The 20,818-nt window shown below is 42.6% G+C and overlaps 1 protein-coding gene across 1 annotated transcript; it reads right to left on the bottom strand.

Annotated features, from left to right (window-relative positions):
• Nucleotides 1-697: 697 nt before the first annotated feature.
• On the bottom strand, nt 698-18,718 carry col1a2 (collagen, type I, alpha 2). The gene is made up of 50 exons (XM_087835402.1): nt 18,511-18,718; nt 17,890-17,891; nt 15,600-15,635; nt 15,130-15,213; nt 14,547-14,603; nt 14,288-14,332; nt 14,143-14,196; nt 13,998-14,051; nt 13,814-13,867; nt 13,662-13,715; nt 13,057-13,110; nt 12,875-12,919; nt 12,610-12,708; nt 12,360-12,413; nt 11,935-12,033; nt 11,685-11,729; nt 11,461-11,559; nt 11,281-11,334; nt 11,071-11,178; nt 10,915-10,968; nt 10,724-10,822; nt 10,230-10,283; nt 10,038-10,136; nt 9,877-9,930; nt 9,728-9,781; nt 9,572-9,625; nt 9,402-9,455; nt 9,279-9,323; nt 8,945-9,043; nt 8,549-8,656; nt 8,393-8,446; nt 8,220-8,273; nt 7,415-7,468; nt 7,224-7,277; nt 7,019-7,126; nt 6,734-6,787; nt 5,232-5,285; nt 4,966-5,127; nt 4,712-4,819; nt 4,307-4,414; nt 4,066-4,119; nt 3,816-3,923; nt 3,661-3,714; nt 3,467-3,574; nt 3,235-3,288; nt 2,896-3,003; nt 2,520-2,766; nt 2,208-2,392; nt 1,878-2,120; nt 698-1,767 (listed from the first exon to the last, which is right to left on the bottom strand). The coding sequence occupies exons 1-50, from the start codon at nt 18,578-18,580 to the stop codon at nt 1,621-1,623; spliced, it is 4,059 nt and encodes a 1,352-aa protein (XP_087691528.1). The 5' UTR covers nt 18,581-18,718; the 3' UTR covers nt 698-1,620.
• Between the last annotated feature and the right edge of the window lie 2,100 nt (nt 18,719-20,818).

Below are 20,818 nucleotides of genomic sequence, written 5' to 3'. Positions count from 1 at the left end.
CCCAAAGTCTAGTTTTTAGTTTTATTTTTGTTCAGTAAAATGTTTTTTCCACATCTGGTTTTAGTTTTTAGTTTAAATTTAGTTAACTATAATAACCTAGCCACCCACAGGTATTTGAAGTGTCCATAGGACATAAATACCCGTGTATGTGTGGACGTAGCCTAAATGAACTGGACATGAAGCAGATACTCTCGTAAATGCACGCCACACTGCCTTCTAGTGGTTGCAGAAGGTGTTGCAGCTGATCTCATACGCCATCACCCTGAGTGAAACACCTATTTATCTCCAGAACTGCCGTATTCTTAACTGAGACTGACTTATGACTATGTTCACGCATGACTGCAAGCCTTGAATCCAAATCACAGAGATTTATTTGGATGCAAAAGCTGTATTATGCAAGGAAAAAAAGCAACATGAGAGGATGCATATTTACAAGGAACAATGCACTTTAGTAATCACACATTGGCATGGACAGTGTAAACAGAAATTTACTGTACATTAAAATTGAATGTACCGTTGGAAAGCAAGGTAAAAAAAAAAAGAAAAAAGGTGGGGGATGTGAACGAGGACACTGCTGTGCTTCCACAATAGGAAGATGTTTAAAGTCAGTAAATCATCAGCCAAACTAGAACCAAAGTACAGTGACACACCTTCATCGGTGTCCTTAAAACACGAAAGCACTTAAGTCACTGCGTAGTGTGTTTTGGAACATTGGACATGCTTTATTTCAGAACTTTTCACAATTTATTTAAACATCTCACATATACAAAATAGGTACAATAGACTTTGTTGTGTCATTTTTTGAGAGAGAGGCCGCCTTAAAAAAACCATTCAGAACGAGATGAATTATGTGCTGTCAGAATGAACACTGGGTGTAGGATTGGAAGAGTGAAAAAGCCTGAAGGAAAAAAAAAACAAGCAAAGAAAAATAAAATCTAGGAAAAAAGAAAACAAAAGAATAAAAACCCAAACAAGACATCAGGTTTAGACTCATTCCACCTGCTTAGAATGGAGGAATATCAGGGGAAGATTGCAAGACTCCTCAAAGGTCAATACAAAATAATACAGTTAAAAAAAAAAGTGGTTTGCTCCACAGCTGCATATTAGCACCATAGATCTTTGCTTCAAGTAACCGAGCACCTTCCGATACGGGACAAAGCTTGAAGCATTAGAAGTCATAACATCTCGGTTGTGGACCCAGGTTTTGGTAATAGTATTTTCTTTAGGTACAGGCATGAGGTAGTTTAAACCTTTTTTCATGGAAATTGTGGTTTTAAACCTCCTCTTTGGAAGATATACAAAGACCACAAAGTGATGCATACTTTCAGCGTTTTTATTACACTTCTTTTATTTTTTACAAAACGATGACATGATGTCCCACAACAAGGTGTATTCCCGCGTCCCTTTGGGTTGCTGTATTTATTTTGCATTGCACCAACGCTCCGATCAGTCTGTTCAGTCCTCTCCGATAGTTGCCCATCGTAAGCAAGTGGATGCGCAGAGAGAAATCAGCATTCAGTATAAAAAAAAAAAAACGAACACAGATAGAAGGGCAGAGATTTTGTTTTTTTTTTCGTTCTTCCTCTCTTTTTTTCCGGTGTTAATTTATCATGAGTCTATTTATTTGAAACAGACTGGGCCAATGTCCAAACCAAACTCCTGATCAGCTCCACCAATGTCCAAAGGTGCAATGTCGAGGATGGGGAGGCGAGATGGTTTATTTGTTCTGTACTCGATCACTGTCTTGCTCCACTCACCAGTGTGTGTCTGCAGGGGTAAATCGGAACAAAACAGAGGTTGAGTATTGGAGCAGAGGTTTAACAACACAAGTCACAAAGCTGCGAAGCACACTGAACCGTAACAGCAATGCTACTCACAGTGCAGCCGTCCTCTAGCACGGAGAAGGTGAAGCGGCTGTTGCCCTCAGCTCTCAGCTCCACATCGTTGGAGCCCTGGAGTACCATGGCCTTCTTCAGGCTGCCACTCTCACCGTCCATGTAGGCAACGCTGTTCTTGCAGTGGTAGGTGATGTTCTGGCTGGCCTGGTTGGACAGCAGGCGCATGAAGGCCAGCTGGGTGGCCATGCTCTGGGGGCTGAGGGTCTCATCGTTGTAGGTGAACTGCAGGAAGGAAAGAACCAGTGAGTGTTTCCTGTAGAGGTTAAGCTTGTTTTCATTTCACATGATGCAAGTTGCCTGCTCTCTCACCTCAGTGCCACCGTTGATGGTCTCACCGAACCAGACGTGCTTCTTGTTCTCGGTGCTTCTGTACCAGTTCTTGCGGGCGATGCTCTCAGGGTGGGCGTAGATGCAGGTCTCACGGGTGGTGAAGTCGCAGAAGACCTTGATGGCATCGTTGGTGCAGCCCTGGTTGGGGTCGATCCAGTAGAATCCTTCAGGAAAAGCAGAGACTCGCATTAACTGGAGTAGGTCAGTTACACGCATGGCCTCTGTAAATGCTTCAGAACATAGTAACAGTGGCACTTTGCTATTATTTTGAGGAGCTGAAGCCAAGCTTACCGCTGCTCCAGTCAGGGTGGCTGAGCTTGATGTCACGGCAGGTGCGGGCAGGGTTCTTCCTGGATCCCTCAGGGGTGAGCAGGTTATCGATCTGAGTGTTGAGAGACTTGATGGTGGCATCAACCTCGTAGTCCTTGGCTCTCAGAGCAGGCTGGTCAGCTCTGTACTCATCATATCCTCCGGAGACATCGTATCCACCACCAGCAGGGCCGGGAGGTCCAGGCAGACCGGGAGGTCCGGGAGGACCCTAACATGGATAAGACAATGGAGTGATGTGTAAAACAGTTCTGTAATAGCACTAAACTGTCCAGTGTGCAAAATAAAAGTTGCAGTATTTAAGAAGGTGATGAAGCTGTTGATATAAAGGCAAACTTACCACTGGTCCGGTGTATCCATTGGGTCCACGAGGACCAGGAGCACCCATAGTACCATGGGCACCAGGTCTGCCATCCTTACCAACGGGTCCATGGGGTCCAGCAGGTCCCTAAAGAAATCACATCACACAGTCAAACATTTGTGTTTTTATTAATCTACAAATTAAAGGTGCTCTGTCAAAAATAGCAGGAGTGTATGTGGGTAGGAGTGGCTAGGAGCTAGGAGCCACATACACTTATTTCTCACTAACGGTGAAACTTTTCAATAGGGCATGCACAGATGATCTTCGATGCATGTGGAAGAAAAAAAAAAATAAGCAAGCTGCTGGGATTCTACTCACTCTGGGTCCAGAAGGTCCATGAGCTCCAGCAGAGCCAGTGTCACCGGAAGGTCCCTGTGGTAAAAGAAAACACATCACTCAGTGGCATTTTAGTGACAACAAGTCTTTCCTCTCCGTGATTACATTGCCCTGCAAATGCTACTGGAATCTGTATTGAAGCATTGTTTATGAGCATAATGGGGCTGAGTATTCATACAGTTCTTGTGCATTATGCTGCTGTGCAGCCACTCACAGAAGGTCCAGGCATTCCCTGGAGACCAGGATGTCCACGCAGACCCTTCATGCCTCTCTCTCCCCTGTCTCCAGCAACTCCCTTCTCACCACGAGGTCCAGCAGGTCCCTACATTGAACAAAGACACAGGCATAAACATATCGTGGTGCATTCCTTTTGTAATTTCATTTGCTTTGCTAGTGTATTATACTTACAGGGGCACCTCTAGCTCCAGCGGGGCCAACAGCTCCAGAGGAACCTGATGGGCCCTAGGGACAGGAAAAAAAGTGAAACAAGCAGACGATTGTAGATAAAAGTACCCTGTAAACAATTTTGCTTATATTGGGAAGTTAATGATTAGAATATTTACAGCCTCTCCACGGTTTCCAGGTCTGCCGGCAGCTCCACTGGGTCCAGCAGGTCCAGGGGCACCAGCAAGTCCCATGGCGCCAGCAGATCCAGGCTCACCACGGTCTCCCTAAGCACGGTGGGTCATGGTGGAAGTTGGTTAAAACATAGTATATATATATATATATATATATATATATATATATATATATATATGTGTGTGTGTGTGTTCTGTGCATGATAATGGCTTAAGGTACACGACAGGGCATTACCTTCAGTCCAGCAGCACCAGGACGACCAGGAGGTCCATCGTTACCAGTGTTGCCCTGTGGATTGTAAAGAACAGAGAAGTTTATATAAAGGTTCCTATTTTAACAGGCTTACTATTTTAAAATGTTATCTGATTTTTTTTAAAGCAAATATATCACAGAAAATACAGAACACATAATCATATTATTTTAGCACTCTCTATAAATCATTCATAGATCGGTAGTAGGGGTTACAAGTCTTTACCTCACGTCCAGCCTCTCCCTGGGGTCCGGTCATACCAGGCATGCCAATGTTGCCAGGGACTCCACGGGCTCCAGGGGGACCAGCAGGTCCAACTCTACCAGGCTCTCCCTGGGATATGACACAGAGAAAATCAGTGGGTCAAATATAGTCAACCAATAACATGGATGCTGTGTACGTTCAGACTTTTGGGGACGAGGGATCTTCCCATTATCAAAAGTGCATGAGACATCCTCCAAAATGGAAATTATGGTCTGTCGTCTGGACTAGCACTGTTGTCCATGCATATTTAAAATTTGTTGTCCATGGTTTGAAGTGACCAACACTTTCTGAATGATAATACACATTCAGTGGTTCATCAAACAGGTCATTTTTTTCGTGGTATAATCAGAACTAGTTTCTACTTACCACAGCACCAGCACCACCAGGTGTACCACGATCTCCTCTAGAACCAGGCAGACCAACGAATCCCTGAAGTCCAAGAGGACCAGAAGATCCAGGAGCACCAGGAGGACCCTAAAATACATAATCAGTCACACATTAAAGAGCTGAGGATGCAGTTCTTAAGATCTATATATGCACATCAGCGGTATAAGCATGGATGTCACTAAAGTGTCCTCAAAGTTTCAGTGCACCACAATTTCAAGAGGGCTATAACTTACAGGGGGGCCAGACTCTCCAGAGGGTCCCTTCTCTCCAGCAAGACCAGATGGTCCAATCATTCCGGACTCTCCAGAAGGACCAGAGGGACCAGCATCACCACGAGGACCACGAGGTCCATCCTTACCAGAGGGACCAGCGGGGCCAGGGGGTCCAACAATACCCTGAGAGGGGAAGAGAAGGAACGAGGGGTCATGTCAAGTCAGTTTGTATGTTTGAGGTTATTACTAAAATGTAATTTATTAGTAAATGCAAAATCCATACTTACAACAGGACCAGCAGCACCAACTCTGCCGGCAGCACCAGGGAAACCAGTCAGACCCTGACCAGAAACACACACAGTGGTTAAGCAGAGGTCATTCAAAATGTTTGTTGTGTCTACGTTTGTGTGTGTAGATGGGCTGAGCGTTAAGACACGATACACATAGTTTTAGATCTGCACAAATACAAAATTCAATCAGCAGTTCTTCAAATCCATAAGATGGATTTTGATGACATTATTTGCTGGTTGTCTAGAAACCTTTCTGAACTGAGCAGAAACTAGATGGAAATATTTGTTGTTGGTCTAAAAATCAAAGATGGAAAATCTGTTAATATTTATCACCGCTTTTTCTCAAACACAGCGAGCAGGTTAGAACCCTGGGCATTATTTTGGACAGTTATCTCAGTTTTCATAGTCATGTTAATAAGGTCACCAGGACTGCTTTCTGCCACCTAAATTGATCAAAAGTTAGAAAATACTTCTCTCAAACTGACTTTGAGGATATGATCCATTCATTCATATCAAACAGGTTAGACTGCTGTAACGCTCTATTTGCAGAACTATCAGAATTATTATACGAACTTATATTCGTTAAGAATGCAGCAGCCAGAGCCTTACATGTACACGCAAATGTGAACATAATACCCTAATACTGAAGTCACATTATTGGTTTCCAGTTTAACATGAAATTACCGTTAAAATCTATGAGTTCATAAAGCTCTTTGGTTTGGTTCTTCAACACATCTTTGACGTGTTTAGTGTCTATAAACCAGTTGTACCTCTCAGGTAATCTTTTAACTGGTCCCAGAATGAGATATAAATGAGTGCTGAGGTTGCTTTCAGTTAATGTGATGCTCTTCAAAAACAACCTGACCCCTGACCTGAAGTCAGTTACACCTGTGCCTACATTCAAAAATGGACTAAAAACCTCTTACAGGCTTACACTGTATGAGTGTGCGTGTGTGCATGCTAACTTATATTATATGTCTTTGTACAATTTGTTTTATTGTTTTTATTTCCTTAAATCATTCCAAAGATAAAAGGATTTTTTGTGTTTTTATCTTTAATGTCAAGCAGATTGATTTTACATGTAGCGAAATGTGCTGTATGAATAAAATTGCCTTTGGTGTTACCATTAAGATAGGTTTGAGTGATTTAGAGGAAACACTGGAAAATGAACAGATCAAAAGCTGACAAAGTCTGCTAAGTTAAAACAGTGATACGGTGCAGTTACGTGCATAAATTTACACAAATGCACACAATATTGACTCACTAGTACAAACTAGTTTCTATTTGGGCTTATGTAAAAAAATATAAACATTTTAAAAAGGGCAGTACAAGAAACAACTGATAAGTGGCTTAATCTCATGTTTTAATGTTGCCTTTTTTAAAGTTCCTAACAGCTTTGATTGGAACTCCTACTCACTGCATGCTATGGTTGCTTTTAAGCCCACAGAGTTAATGAGTGCGGCTGGTAAAGCTGTTTATTTGTATGTTTGAATACTCACAGAAGGTCCATTGTCTCCACGAGCACCAGGAGGTCCACCAGGGCCAGCAGGACCCTAGATACCGGAAGAAGAAATCAAACTCAGTGTCATATCAAGACTGCTCACCTCTAATCTATAAACATAAACAGTTTTTTGAAATAGCTGTTGATTTTATCCCACAGTGAACACTCTCATAGACGCCTGGTAATGCTAAATCAGTGAAATCATGTTAGATTTCTCTCAATTTGTTTAGCTTTGCTGGATGCGTGTTTGTGTGTGTATATGTCCGGTGAAAGTGGTACTTACAGCAGGTCCAGACTGTCCAGCAGGTCCAGCGAGGCCAGAGGGGCCAACTTCTCCCTTTCCTCCTGAAGGTCCACGCTCTCCTCTTGCTCCAGGTTGACCATCAGCACCCTGTAGCAAGTGTGGTTGTGGTATGTAAGTATTGGCTCATCTTTATCTATTGAACATGACATGGGGAATGGGGTACTGAATTTCAAAATGGGCTTACAGGGGGGCCAGCGAATCCAGGACCTCCAGCGGGTCCAACCTCTCCACGTTCGCCCTGTGGACAACAAGCAGTGGGGTCAAAAAGACTGTTCAAACTAAAAGATGGAAGCTTGTGTTTTGCCAGGTTCTGCTATGAGATGTTTAAACGCAAATGTAAGCTAGTGGAACAAGGAGCGATCAGCAGCTACTCACAGAGGGTCCACGAGGTCCAGCTGGGCCGGCAGGTCCGAAGGAACCACCCTCACCCTGGAGGAGAGAACAGGAAACATTTTATTAGCTTACAATTGTTCCAAGCATCCACTGACTCGTCATGCTCCATTATGCAGAAAGCCGAGATAGCTAATAGGAATATACTTCAATATGCAATATATTATAAGAATGCTCTAAATAGTCAGCATTTTCCTTCTTAAAGAATTTTGTTACTGTACTCTTGGCTCTGTTGGCTGTGTTTATAGAACAACATACACAAACACTCAGGAAAAATAATTTAAAAAATACTTGCAAATTCATATATTTTGATTTAAATAAATATTTAAATGGCAGTAATAAATATGAATACTTGTTTTCTGCATTATTTTTAGGTTAACCACTGTCATCTTACATTTCATTGCAGGTTACTCATTGCTGTTATTTTGCATAATAGCCATTAGATGGCGGTGTTGAGGTTCTAGCTTTAGTCATAACAGTGTTTCGGCTACTTAAAATTTCTGTTTTAGAGGGGTGGGACGTCCCACATGAAGGTACTGAGCAATAAAATTATGAAAGTGGTGTGAACGTCTGCAAATGGCTTTTTATTTAAGGTAACCGGTCCTACAGTGGATGAGTTATGTTCAATACTTTTGCTGGCATTCATTTTTTAAATACCGTAAAAATGAATTAAATATTAAAAAACCCCAATCAAACAAAGTTTGTTTGCATTATAGAACAAATCTAAAAACATTACATTTGGTGGTTTCTTTCTATTATTTATTTAATGGCAACTATTTTATCAACTTACCTTATCACCGTTGGCTCCAGTGGGTCCTGGAGGTCCAGCAGGTCCTTGCAGACCCTAGATTAAGTGAGGAGAGCACACTGAGATCAGGGTTATGACTGACACACTCAAACTGAGGAAATAAATGTGTTTTTACACATTAAGCATACTAACAAAGACAGGAGAGTTTTACTTACACGGGGACCATCTCTGCCAGGATTGCCGTCAGGGCCTTTGTGTCCAGGCTCTCCCTTGGGAGAGGGGAAAAGGGTGTAAGACGCACAACAGCAAAGAAACAATACTCCCTCATTTACACCCATTTTATTTGCTGGTGGCAGATTTCTAGAACTTACCTTCTCTCCCTTGGGTCCAGGAGTACCAGCACCTCCACGCTCTCCGGGCATGCCACCGGCTCCCTGATGTCCAGGTCCACCAGCAGCTCCAGCAGGACCAGGCTCTCCCTGGAAACAAAGAGGATAAACTTGGGTTCATATTTGAACAACATAAATATTGATGTTTTCAATTTTCCAGCTATATACAGATTTTATTATCACATAACTCTTAATTTTTAAAGCAGCTATCACTGCATAAACAGTGGGATTTTGATCAGTAAGCAGTGCTGGAAATTGCTGTGAAAGTGCATTTTAAAGACCATTCCGTGACAGGCCAGAGAACGTCCACGAACTGTCAGGTTTCATGACATATGTTCAGAAGTTCCATCAATTTCTGTAAAAATAGAACTGTCTTACCTTGCCACCATCAGCTCCAGGGGCTCCAGCAGGTCCACGGGCTCCAATTGGTCCCTGAGGTCCAGCAGATCCAGCAGCACCAGGGTTACCACGCTCTCCCTGGAGAAACAGACATGCATATTTTAATTTGTGTTCTCTATATTTGATTCTGAGTATGTTTTTATAGCAATAGATTTAAAGGTTTGAAAAGCCTACAACATATTAAAGGGTCTTGATTCATTTGGTGCACATAGACCTGGACACTTTTGCACTTTTGACAGGCTTTGCTACTGTGTAAAAATCCTATATTGCTGCATTTGTTTTGGAAAACAATGTCACTGACAGGTGATCTCACCTTGCCACCAGCAGCTCCAGAAGGTCCTGGCTCTCCTGGAATACCCTACAGAGGCATTTTTGTTTGGTTAGACATGGACTTCACTTTCAATAATGCTGCTTTTACAGTTTTCCAAATACTTACTCTGTCTCCAGGCTTGCCAGCCTCACCAGCATTTCCAGCGGGTCCAGGCAGACCCTGAAAATATCAAGACTCTCAGCTCCAATTGCATCAAAAATTTTAGCAATCAGCTTAAAACGGCTGTAAAATCATGCACCATTTTTCTATATTTAGAGAAAATTATGGATCCAAACCTGGAAGCCAGGAGCACCAGAAGGTCCCTGCTCTCCCTTCTCACCAGGTCCTCCCTGTAGAAAGAAAGAGACAAGTTATCAGAGTCGAAGACAAAGACGATGCAGTGGCTGTTATTCATCAAGATCTACTCATGCGCTGCACATAAGATCACGCACAGCAGGTCCAGTAGCACCAGTGGCTCCATTGTTGCCATCAGGTCCAGGGGCTCCCTAGACACAAGGATAAAGAGAGTGATGCCTTTTAACTACTGAAGCCATCACCAAATTAAATTCAAGTTTTCTATATTATAACATTTGTGACTTACTCTCAGTCCAGTGGGGCCAGTGGCTCCCCTCTCTCCAGGCTTGCCAGGCTCACCCTAAAACAAAAAGCAGTTAGTAAGTTAATAAGTACAGATTTAGGTTAACTTGAAAAACAAAGAAGGATATAGTTCCATGTTTAATTCTTGAAAAAAGAAAGGCTTACAGAAGGTCCTTTGGGTCCAGGGAAACCAATGTTTCCGGACTGGCCTCTAGGTCCACTTGGGCCTGGAGGTCCACTGCGGCCATCTTGTCCAGAAGGACCCTGGAGCGACAAACAAAGATTGCAGCAGAAAATTATATTTACTGTAAAAAATCAGTAGGAACAATAGATGAAATAAAATTGAGGTTTACTTACAGAAGGTCCTTCCTTTCCTGGGGGTCCGGAGCTTCCAGGGCTTCCTGGGAGACCCTGTGGAAAATAATAGCTGCCATGAATTTTCCATTAAAGTTTTCTTATAGCAATTTGCATAGAAAGTATAGACTTTGCAACTACAACTTGATTAGGCAGGCAGGCATGATACTCTGAGTCTACACATTATGAGGTTTATATAATCTTATAAGGTGAAGCCCTGTGTTTTTTTTTTTCTTTTAATCATGGATGTTTGTAAGTAAATTCTCAGTGAATATCCTGGGTTTTCATGTAAATTTAACACTTAATAATTTCTTACAAAATTAAGACTTGAAATGAAGACTTTCACTTTAGAAATTCAGAGTTTTTTCCATCTCCATATTAGCTCCATATTTTTTTTTAAAACTACAACTGCCAAATATGCACTTTGAGGTGTCTCTGTAACTTACTGAAACTGTGAATTATAACCATTCAAGAACAGGATTTAGTAAAAAGCTCACCCTGAGACCAGCTGGGCCAGGCTCACCAGCACGGCCAGCATCTCCAGGGGGTCCACGAGGTCCAGCAGCACCAGAAGCACCACGGGCACCAGGCATACCCTATGAAAAGGGCAGATGAGACAAATTATGAGACTTAATGTTGCCTGTATTTCAAGCAAAAAAAAGAGTTTTCTTAATCATTGAATACTTACAACAGGGCCAGTTCTTCCCTCACCACCAGGCATGCCACGGCTGCCAGGAGCACCCTAAAGGAGACAAATGAGAATTAATGGCTGATCCCAGTAAAATGTCTCCGGCTGTAGTACATTTATGGCTCAAACTATTAAAGATGATGGGCTGGGACTCACTCTAGCTCCACGGGCACCAGCAAGTCCAGTAGCACCGAGCTCACCAGTGGGTCCTCTCTTGCCCTCCTCACCCTGAGGTCCAGGGGCTCCCTGAGGTCCAGAGTTACCCTGAGGGAAACAACATAGCAAAACGGTCATTAAATGTGCAACAGAGAGGTTTTCAGATTTATTTGGATCAAATTCTAAATGATGATAAGGACATAAACTTACAGGTTCTCCTTTGGGACCACCATCTCCCTTTATACCCTGAACACCAGGATCTCCCTAAAATAGACAGATAAACAGACACAGTTAATGAAAAGAGCAATCATCTGTGAACAATTATGACAGTACTGGGGCGTAAGGACAGAGAATGTTTCCAGGTGGCTATTTTGTTTCTTGTGTACTCACACCCAGGCCTCTAGGTCCAGCAGCACCCTGAGGTCCCTGTGGTCCAGGTCCTCCTCTTGGTCCAGGGAAGCCAGGAGCTCCGGCAACACCAGGGGTGCCCTAAACAACAGGTATGGTCAACAGGTCAGCATAGCATCCTATTATATCAAACCATATCAAAATAAAGATATCTTGGTGTGACCCTGGAAATTTGTATGCACTTTTGGCTCAAGTCAGATACTTACAGCAGCTCCCTTAGCTCCATTCAGGCCATTAGCACCAGGGTTACCCTGGAGAGAAAGAGCAAGAAAACAAAGTCAAGTCATTTTATTTAAAGAAAACACATTTTCAACTGATCATGTTAACATGACTCCAATCTTCCCTAAAATCATGACAAAATTATAGGACTCAGAGTCAACTAAAAGACTAATAACAGAAACAGTGGTTACACGTGACCGGAGAGTGACCTTGATGGAAACAACCTTGTATACTTACAGAGGGACCAACGGGGCCAACAGCACCATTGGGTCCGGGCTCGCCTCTAGATCCCTGAGGTCCAGATGGGCCAGTAGCTCCCACGGGTCCGGTCTCTCCCTGTCAGCATCACAAATACATCCACAATCAAACAGGGTGCCGATATTCCCTAGTGGTTGTTGGTTTTATAGTTAAAGCAGCTTAAGCAGCATTAAGTATTTGTTTTGGTTTGCAGTACTAACAGTCAAAATGAGTGTTTAAATGAAAAGCATTAATAGTTCAGGGCTTATTGTTGATTCCCCTGGGGGATACTATATAAGAATATGTGATTGGGCAGGAGCTTGCAGGCACTGGTTGTACTTGTCCTATACAGCAATAAAAACTGCCTTTTTTCACCCTAATCATGAACCTCTCTGAGAGGCAACAGGAAGTGGCATCACACTCACCTTGGGGCCAGGGCCACCGGGAAATCCTGGGGGTCCAGCAGCACCGAGGGGTCCCTGAATAAAGGAAAAGCAGGAACACATAATAAAGTCCAAAATTTAAGAATGAACCTTTTCTGACTTGGCAGGATGGCACATTACAGTATTCATCGTATATATGAAGACAGGCTGAAGTCCAATCAGGAAAAAGCATCTTAGTGGTATCTTCTCACTCTAACACCGATAAAGGGGTTATAAGTGTGTGTGTACTCACAGCAGGGCCAGTAGGTCCAACATTGCCATCAGCACCACGAGAACCAGCAGGGCCAGCAGGGCCGGGGCGGCCTCTCTCACCAGGAAGACCACGACCTCCCTGAAGGCAAGACAGTTACCTACAATTATCACCTGTACAGGTTTTTATACCACAGCATCATTATCATCCCATGAACATGATGCTGACTGACGCAAACAGTCACAAACATCCAAGTCAGATGTCTTTACTAAAATTGTTGTGCATGAAAGGTGAATCTCAAACTCACAGCCAGTCCAGGGCTTCCAGCAGCACCATGAGCACCAGGCTCGCCCTATGGGAGGGAAAATGGTACGATGAGGAATGTGTCTAAACATTTTCAAATTTATCACTAATAATTAACTGGGAACTATTAAGAATTACAGTTTTTATTTTTTGATACTTTCATAGAGCAGCTAGTTGTCGCCTTACCTTGAGGCCAGCACCACCGGGCTCTCCCTTGCGTCCATCCAGGCCAGTGTATCCCTGAAACACAGGAGCACAGTGATGAAGGCAGGTGAAGATATGAGAAATGTGATATAAATATAAATAAATATAACCGTTTAGATCAACATGTGAGAAGGATAATAGATTCAAATTGTAGCGCACTGCTCCAGAGATAAAACAGAACAAGGAAAAGAGTCCAACAGGAGTTATATTATAGGAGACATTAAAAAAACATCTTAAAAAAGCTATTTATAAACTCAAACATGGGTTATAGAAAGCTTGGCATCTGTCTCCATCCATCATAGGAAGGAAATGTTCAATACCTAACACCTTTCCGTGAAGCACTTTTGCAATCCAGTTATGTTAACAGCTAAGAACTTCAAGGCATCCATTAGGAATTCAGGAGGTTAGGTCCATAATAACTCCCTGTGGAGGTAATTACGATGCTCTATATAACTTAAGTCCAATTTCTAAGGAGCACAGGTGTGTCTCCACCTTCACTTTCTTCTTTTTAGCACTTTGTTTGAGCTCTCAGGTGTCCACAAAGGATCGGGTAAAGTTAAAGCAGAGGGAAAAAAATCAGCACTCACTCTGTGTCCCTTCATTCCTGGAAGTCCAGGGGTTCCAGGGAATCCACGAGCACCCTGCAAATCAAACATAAAGAACATATTAAGTACTTCACATCTGCAAATCCATCTCTTGCTTATATCTATTTGTGGTTATCGTGGTGCAAATCTCTTACCTGAGGGCCGGGGACACCTCTGTCTCCGGGCTTGCCAGGTCTGCCATTGTTACCCTGTGAATCAATGAAATAGACTTTAGGCCACAACAAAAAACTACCGCAGCCACTCGCAAAATATTCACAGAAGAGTGGCAACAAAAATGATTTTGCATTTTGAACAGCAGTTACACTAATGTGTACGTACATCTTCTCCAGCTTTGCCAGGAGGTCCAGGAGGGCCACGAGGACCAACAGCGCCCTAGGAAAGAAAACCAGAGGATTAAGATCTGCAGGATGAACTTTTAAGTCGACATTGAAAGAAGTGTAAATGTTTAGGAGGATGATCTTACGGCCTGTCCGGGCTCTCCAGGCTCACCAGGGTGTCCTGTTTGTCCCTGAGATCCCTGTTGAATGAGAGGAGATGCAGCATTTAGTCATAAAAATCTTTAAAAAGACAGTTATATGGGTTTAATTTTCGCACATATTCATACTTACAGAAGCTCCAGGAGATCCGGGAGGGCCTCTTGGTCCCATCATACCCTGAAAAGAAGAAAAGAAGTAAACAATCAATCATCAGCTCTCAGTTAGATTGTCATTAAAACATTTTGTGGTGACTGAAATCAAAATTTAAACACGTGAAATACACGAAACTTTCCATGCACTGTAGTCATCCCAAATTATATATGTAAAAATATTAGTTTTTGTGACATATGGGCTAGTGTTGTTGTGTGGCAATGAAGAGAGGAGTCCTCACCGCGGGTCCAGGGCCAGGATCAGGGGCTTTTACACCATCGTACTGAGCAGCAAAGTTCTGTTGAACAGAAGAAAGCACAGATTAATACTTATGTATGCATAATAAACACTTTTCTATAGCAAAAGGGCATTAGGACCAAAGTAATTCAGATTTCCAGTTCCAGTAGTTCCTGTAGTTCAAACTTGTCTCACAATCAGCAGCCACAGACTACTGCAAACATGCGCTTTATTCACCTGAAGAGTTTCTTAAAACACTAAAGTTACCACCGAACAGCTTTATGGATTAAACACAGACAAGAGCAAAATGAGTGGTAACCAGGCATGTGGTATCTCTTTTTTTAAAACGCCTTGAGGCAAAATGGGTAAATGACAAAAAGGTCAAAGGTTACAGGGTTAATTAAGGAGACAGAGAGGGGCAACCAGAGGTCAAAAAAATAAAAGAAGCTATACGCTTTTTACGGCTGGTTTCATGTTTGTTTCCTATGAACGGCTTGTCATTTTTTCCTCAAAGATGCTTTATCAGCATTATTTAGAGCACATTTGCAGTAAACACCATCTACGCAGGCTGTTTATTCTCTACTTACTCCTCCAAGTCCAGGGGGACCAGGGGGGCCAGCGGGGCCAGGAGGTCCGGGTAAACCATCTTTTCCATTTGGGCCGGGAGGACCCTGTAAAACAGAGATGACATGAGTTGGTAAACACTGTTATTATTGAACGATGAGCTGCTGAGATTTAAGGAGGCGACGCTTGTCTGTTTTTATCTCGCAAGCTCTTATTTTGAAAAAATAAAGGCGTTTTAAATTGTAAAAATAAATCAGTGAATAAGTCTGCCACACTGTCGTATCAAAGATATCAGAGGCATTCTCATATGTTACAATTAAGAAAAATAGTGCCATTGGAAATGTAAACAAAGGGGTGTGGCCTGCCAAGGTTAACAGGTCAGGTGACGTTGACAAAAACGTTGCCAAAGATGCCTCATGAGTGTAAATGATCAAATACTTCAGTGGCATGTTAGCGTGTTTATCACAGACAGAGCAGTTTTGCATCTGCTTACCCGGTCACCTCGAGGTCCTTTCGCTCCTCCTGGACCCTGCGGCACAAAAGTCATTCAGTCAGACCAAAAACATGGAGCAGGTGGCCTCAGTTTGTTACTTCAACAGCATTTCATTTCAAAACTATCTCCACACTAAAGCGGGCCACCGCTTCTGATCTGAAAACCAGATACATGCAACATGGACTTAAACTGTAATTTAAAACAATCTGGGATTTCTTGTATCCTCAGAGGATAGGCAAGTCAAGAAAAATAAAGGGAAACAAAAGAAAACAGAAAAACTGAGTGATTGAACCAGTCATCATGAAGATGGCATTTGAACTTTCCTAATAGAAACTATGCTTCATGCATCTTAGACACAATTCAAACAAGCCAGAGGTCCAACATTATGCATTATTGCCTCGATTCAGATAAATAGAAGATTTTTTCAGTCTTTTCAGGGTTCCATGCAACAATTTAATGAGCTGGCAATCCCACTCATTCAGATTACTGCCTTCTATTCTTGTGTGTGACTGCAACGAGGACTGGCCATTGTTCTAAAATGATGCAGCATGCAGACGTGCTGTCACAGTGACATGTGAATCACGCTCGTGCAGATAAACTAATGTGAGAACCCAGGAGGACAATGTGCATGTGGTCAACATGCGCACATCAGAGATGCTGAGAGGCAACAAAATGAAACATCCAAAACCAGACTGGACAATCACTCAGGAGTATGAGCATGTTAGTCCATGGAACAGCTATCACGTTACCACAACCACACCATGCACAGTGTGCCTGGACGTGGTGAAGCTGTAAACACCAAATGCAGTGGGTGCTTAGTTTCAGGCAATCTCAGCTATGAGCAGAAGAATCCCCAAATTCAATCTTAAATCAGGATCAGAGGGAGACTCCAAACGGAGCCAAAGCCAGCTGTTATAGGGGCAAACCTCCCTCTCTGGCTCCTCACTGCTGTCCTCAGAAAAGGTCCTTTGTACCAGGCCCCATGGGTGCCTCAGCCCTGTGGTTTTAGCTTTCATTGACACAAACTTAAGCCAATAGGACCCTCACCTATTCATGGACAGGAAGGGAGAAAACTTCAAGAAATAACTCAGCTCAGGGTCTGAAAATTCCTAACGGCACTCCTCTGCCATAGTTCAGATTGCTTGAATGGTTAAAAGATGACAGAAACCTTCATTCACGGGCTGTTTCAGAGATTGTGGAAGAAAAACGGAAAAAACTTTAAGGTATGTTGTTTTCATGGTAGCATGCACGTGTACTAACCGCAACTGTGGCATTGTAGAGATGAGGATGAGGAGGGAGAGGCAGAAGTGGGGGGCAGGGAGAGAAAAAGGGAATACGCCGTTAGAACATAATAATAATTTTAGGGCAAAACCTGAAAAAGAAACAAAGCAGTTTTCATCTTCTACTTAATGCTTCATGGTTGAATCTGCCTAAGATCTTCATATTGGAATGCTGAGTGTGTTATTTCAGGTTTAAAAAATTCTGGAGACTGTGTTCAAGTCAGTACATTCAAAACTAGAAAAAGTGACTTTTCAAACAGTGCTTTTCTTTTTCTTTCACTGTGTCACACAGTCGGGGGCTTTTTACACTACGCTGATCGGGTGTGTCTGTAAATGCTGAGCAGACGCTTCTGTGCAGGCCTAAAATAAGCATCCTTCCTGCATGTTTTACTCGCTGCATAACATGTCTCAGCCTCTCTTAAAAGTGTAGCTGAGGGCCATGCCTGCACAGTTTGTGAATCACAGCAAACTTCGTCAAACTGTCGGTAATGAATGTGAATGTCATTGTTGGAGCATTCCACATGTTCACGCTCCAGCTACGAGCAAGCCTGGACAGGTCGCTTATGCCCTAGGGAAATGAATAGTTGGCCTGCTACAACATAGAAGACAAGACCTACATGATCTGTGATAAGAATGTATTAATTACTCCTGTCTTACTGCTTTTGCTGCAAAAATATTATAATGTGTGATTTTTCTCTGTTTTTTTTTCAAGGGTTGTTTAAAAACTGGTGACTTCATTCTTTAATGGTGCCTTGTGTTTTGCGTCTCTCTTCTGCACTGTGTTGCAGCTGCTCTCCACGACTCTGGACCAGCTGGTCACGGTTAGAGGTTGGCACAGCTGGGACCTCCCCGTGAACTCTAACACGTTATATCCTATCTGGACCACGAGGTGGCGCACTTGGTGGTTGAAAAGGGATGTGAGACTATTTATTTGCCCATTTCATGTAATATAATAATGCCAAATTTGTCATGATATGTTACCTGTATAATCATCTTTTAATCTATAAAACCGCTGTATGTTAAATGTATGCTGAACTATACTGCCATTAACTGCAAGGTAGGCTGCTCAAAAAGTACTTTAAGAATCTAAATGTAATTATAAGAGAAAACGTGTTATCGTTTAGTGTCATTTCTGCTTTAGTTTTATAAATGGGGGTTGGAGATAACGCAGATGGTGGCGAGTAGATGTTTGCACCCATGACCACCAGGGGGAGACATTAGAGTTTCCTATAATAAAGCTCATTCCCTGGACGTCTGGATGGAACAATGTGTACAACGCCCCAACAAAAGCTTTTCATCCTATTCCTGAAAGAAAACCTACATTTCGACTCATTTCATTAACTTCACATGCATTACAACTAAAAAAAAAACCCTCTAGACGTTCCTCTTTTAAAGGAACCAAACTTTCTTTTCTCTCTCTTTCCCTTTACGGAAACTAATCAAATCATGATAACTGGGTCCTTGGAAAAAGTGAAGAATCCTCTGCATGAGCTCAATCCGTTGAGTTTTATTCAGCAGGGCTTAAAGCTGTCTTCGGCTTGACCTCGATGTAAGTCCCAAACAAAAGCCAAGATCCTCAAGAAAAAAAAATATCCATCACAGAAGAAAAAAGAGCAGATATTCAAACTTACATTGACATGATGCTAGGTATGAAGTTACTGCAAGCAGCAACAGAATCCGAGTATCCACAAAGCTGAGCATGTCTAAGCAGACATGCAGACTCCTTGTGCTGCTGAGCCCCTGTTTTTAAACCACCTTCAGGCAGACATACAGTTGTGGTGACACGAGTAACTCCAAACTTAGCAGAAACCTGCTGCCGTGATGCTAGAATAATAAAGTCCCATCAGGCTTATTTATACGACAGGAGGGTCCCTGGTCTGCGTGTCAAAAGTCAGCCCACCGGCCAATGAGAGAAGAGAAACCCAATCTAACTTCCATCCCTCCGCAGCTCAGGCTTAGTCATGTGGTGCTGCATCTCCCTGCCTCCTCTCCACCAGAACCCGTTTGGCAACGCTCTGGCGATGATGACGAGTGCAACGTTTTAATTAGATCCATTCTTTTTGAGGACGTGGACAGCGTCGAGGTTTAAAAGGGAGATGAAGGCCTACTTTTTCCCTCTTTTTTTACGGGCTGCAGGGAATCCGTGCTGTCTCTGCGCTAAGAGGAGCAGGAGATTCAACTTGAGATTTCTGTGCGTAAATTATGGGCACATTTCAGGGGCGCGTTGGCGGGCATCATTTGGCACCAACTAGATCAGAGTCCTTCGTTTCTGCGCTGCATTCTACAGAAACAAACTTAACTTAGAGAGAGAGGGTTTTGTGTTATCTTTTCATGTTGGAGTTTAATTGGAACGGACTTTTATTTGCCTCTTTATACTCACCGATTTATCGAGAAATAGTTGTATGATACCTTCATTTTACATTGTTTTCACTTTTCCTTTTTTTTTCTTGTGTTGTTTCCATCTACCAAGCTGTCACACTGCCCAAAAAAGAAAAAGTTTGGGTCGTGATTCATTTTTGCACACCCACCAAGCATTTCAACTTTAAATTTCCATTGCCTTTCAAAGTAAAACTGACAAAAAAAAAAAAAAATCAATTTTCTTCTCAGAGTTTTCATAATAAACCAAAAGCACTCAAGCAGTCACTCAGCGAAAGCCTGTCAGTGGCAGGCTTTACATATAATGCAAACACACTATTCTACAGCTTCAGGCTGACAAAAGACAGGTGTGAGGAGGAGGAGAACTCTAGTTTCAACCCCTCTTTCCCTTTCTCCCTCTCTGAGCAGCTCTTACCTGCCCACATGACCAGACATGTCATCTACTCTACTGCCACTCCAACAACACTCAGCGTGGCCCTCACACTGCCTCATGCCACACATTCACTGTCCATTTGATTAAGCAAAGTGCACAACACTTTATCCTATGGCCAAAAGCAATCATGAAATCCAGGTTTAAACAACTTTCACAGACCAGCAATACTACACTGCAATACTAAGAAGGCACCAGGTTACATCCTGGTACAGTTCTGTTAGAGTGCACTCCTCTGGCCTCTTCCTTTCCTCTTCTCCGACGTGTTATCCGTATTCCCCTTATGCAGCAGATTTGTGTTTTTTTTAAAAGATTTTTTTAGAGTAACTGTTGGACACTCCTGACAACCTCACCTTAACTCTTTATTTATTCAATGTACACCGCAGAGATAGAAAGAAATCAAAGAAGAAGAAGAGGTGGGGCAGTAGAGAGACAGAGGGAGAAAGAGAGATCAAATATGTTTTAAAGATGGCAGGGCTCCCACTCACTGCAGAGTTACGTTCTCATGTTTGCTGAGGATCCCAAGTAGCTGGAGAGGAGCAGACAGTCTGCGTAGGAAATCAAAGATGGCTCCCAAGCTCCACATCATCAGCCTTTTTTCTCTCTGTACAGCCATGCTCCAAGAGAAACAGCTGATCATATTTGCAGGCCACTCCTGCAAATATATGCATTGTATTTGCTTTCAAAATATCATTTTTTGGAAACATTTATTTGAAGATTATAAAAATGAAAGAAAAAGAAAATCTCTGTGAGGGTCACGGGCAGGGCAGCATGTAAATTATGCAGTGGTAACTAGCTGAGAGAACACTTTTCAAGTAAAATGAAGCCTATTTGAGCAAAAATGCCTTTGTGGCAAAATGTGAACGTGAATTGAACTCAAGCCAGATTTGATGTATTCCTCTTGGAGATGTGTAAAAAAAGAAAAAAAAAAAATCTTCAGCCATTTTGAATCTTCTGCTCCTCTTCTGTCTCCTACAGTGCTGCCAGCCGGGCCTGCAGACAGACTTCTCCAGCTGTGCCTCACTCTGATTGGCTGTTTCAGTAGTTTCCTCACTGGGTTTGGTCAATGTGTGTCATATTTCACTCCTGATGTAAGTGTAAGTACATTTTGTCGTGTCAGGGTTGGCTGTCTA

This window comes from Neolamprologus brichardi, chromosome 22 (assembly GCF_056152115.1).
Source record: "Neolamprologus brichardi isolate AB-2024 chromosome 22, ASM5615211v1, whole genome shotgun sequence".
NCBI lineage: Eukaryota > Metazoa > Chordata > Actinopteri > Cichliformes > Cichlidae > Neolamprologus > Neolamprologus brichardi.
The sequence above is the reverse complement of the archived record's forward strand: the minus strand, read 5'-3'. Positions and strand labels throughout refer to the sequence as shown.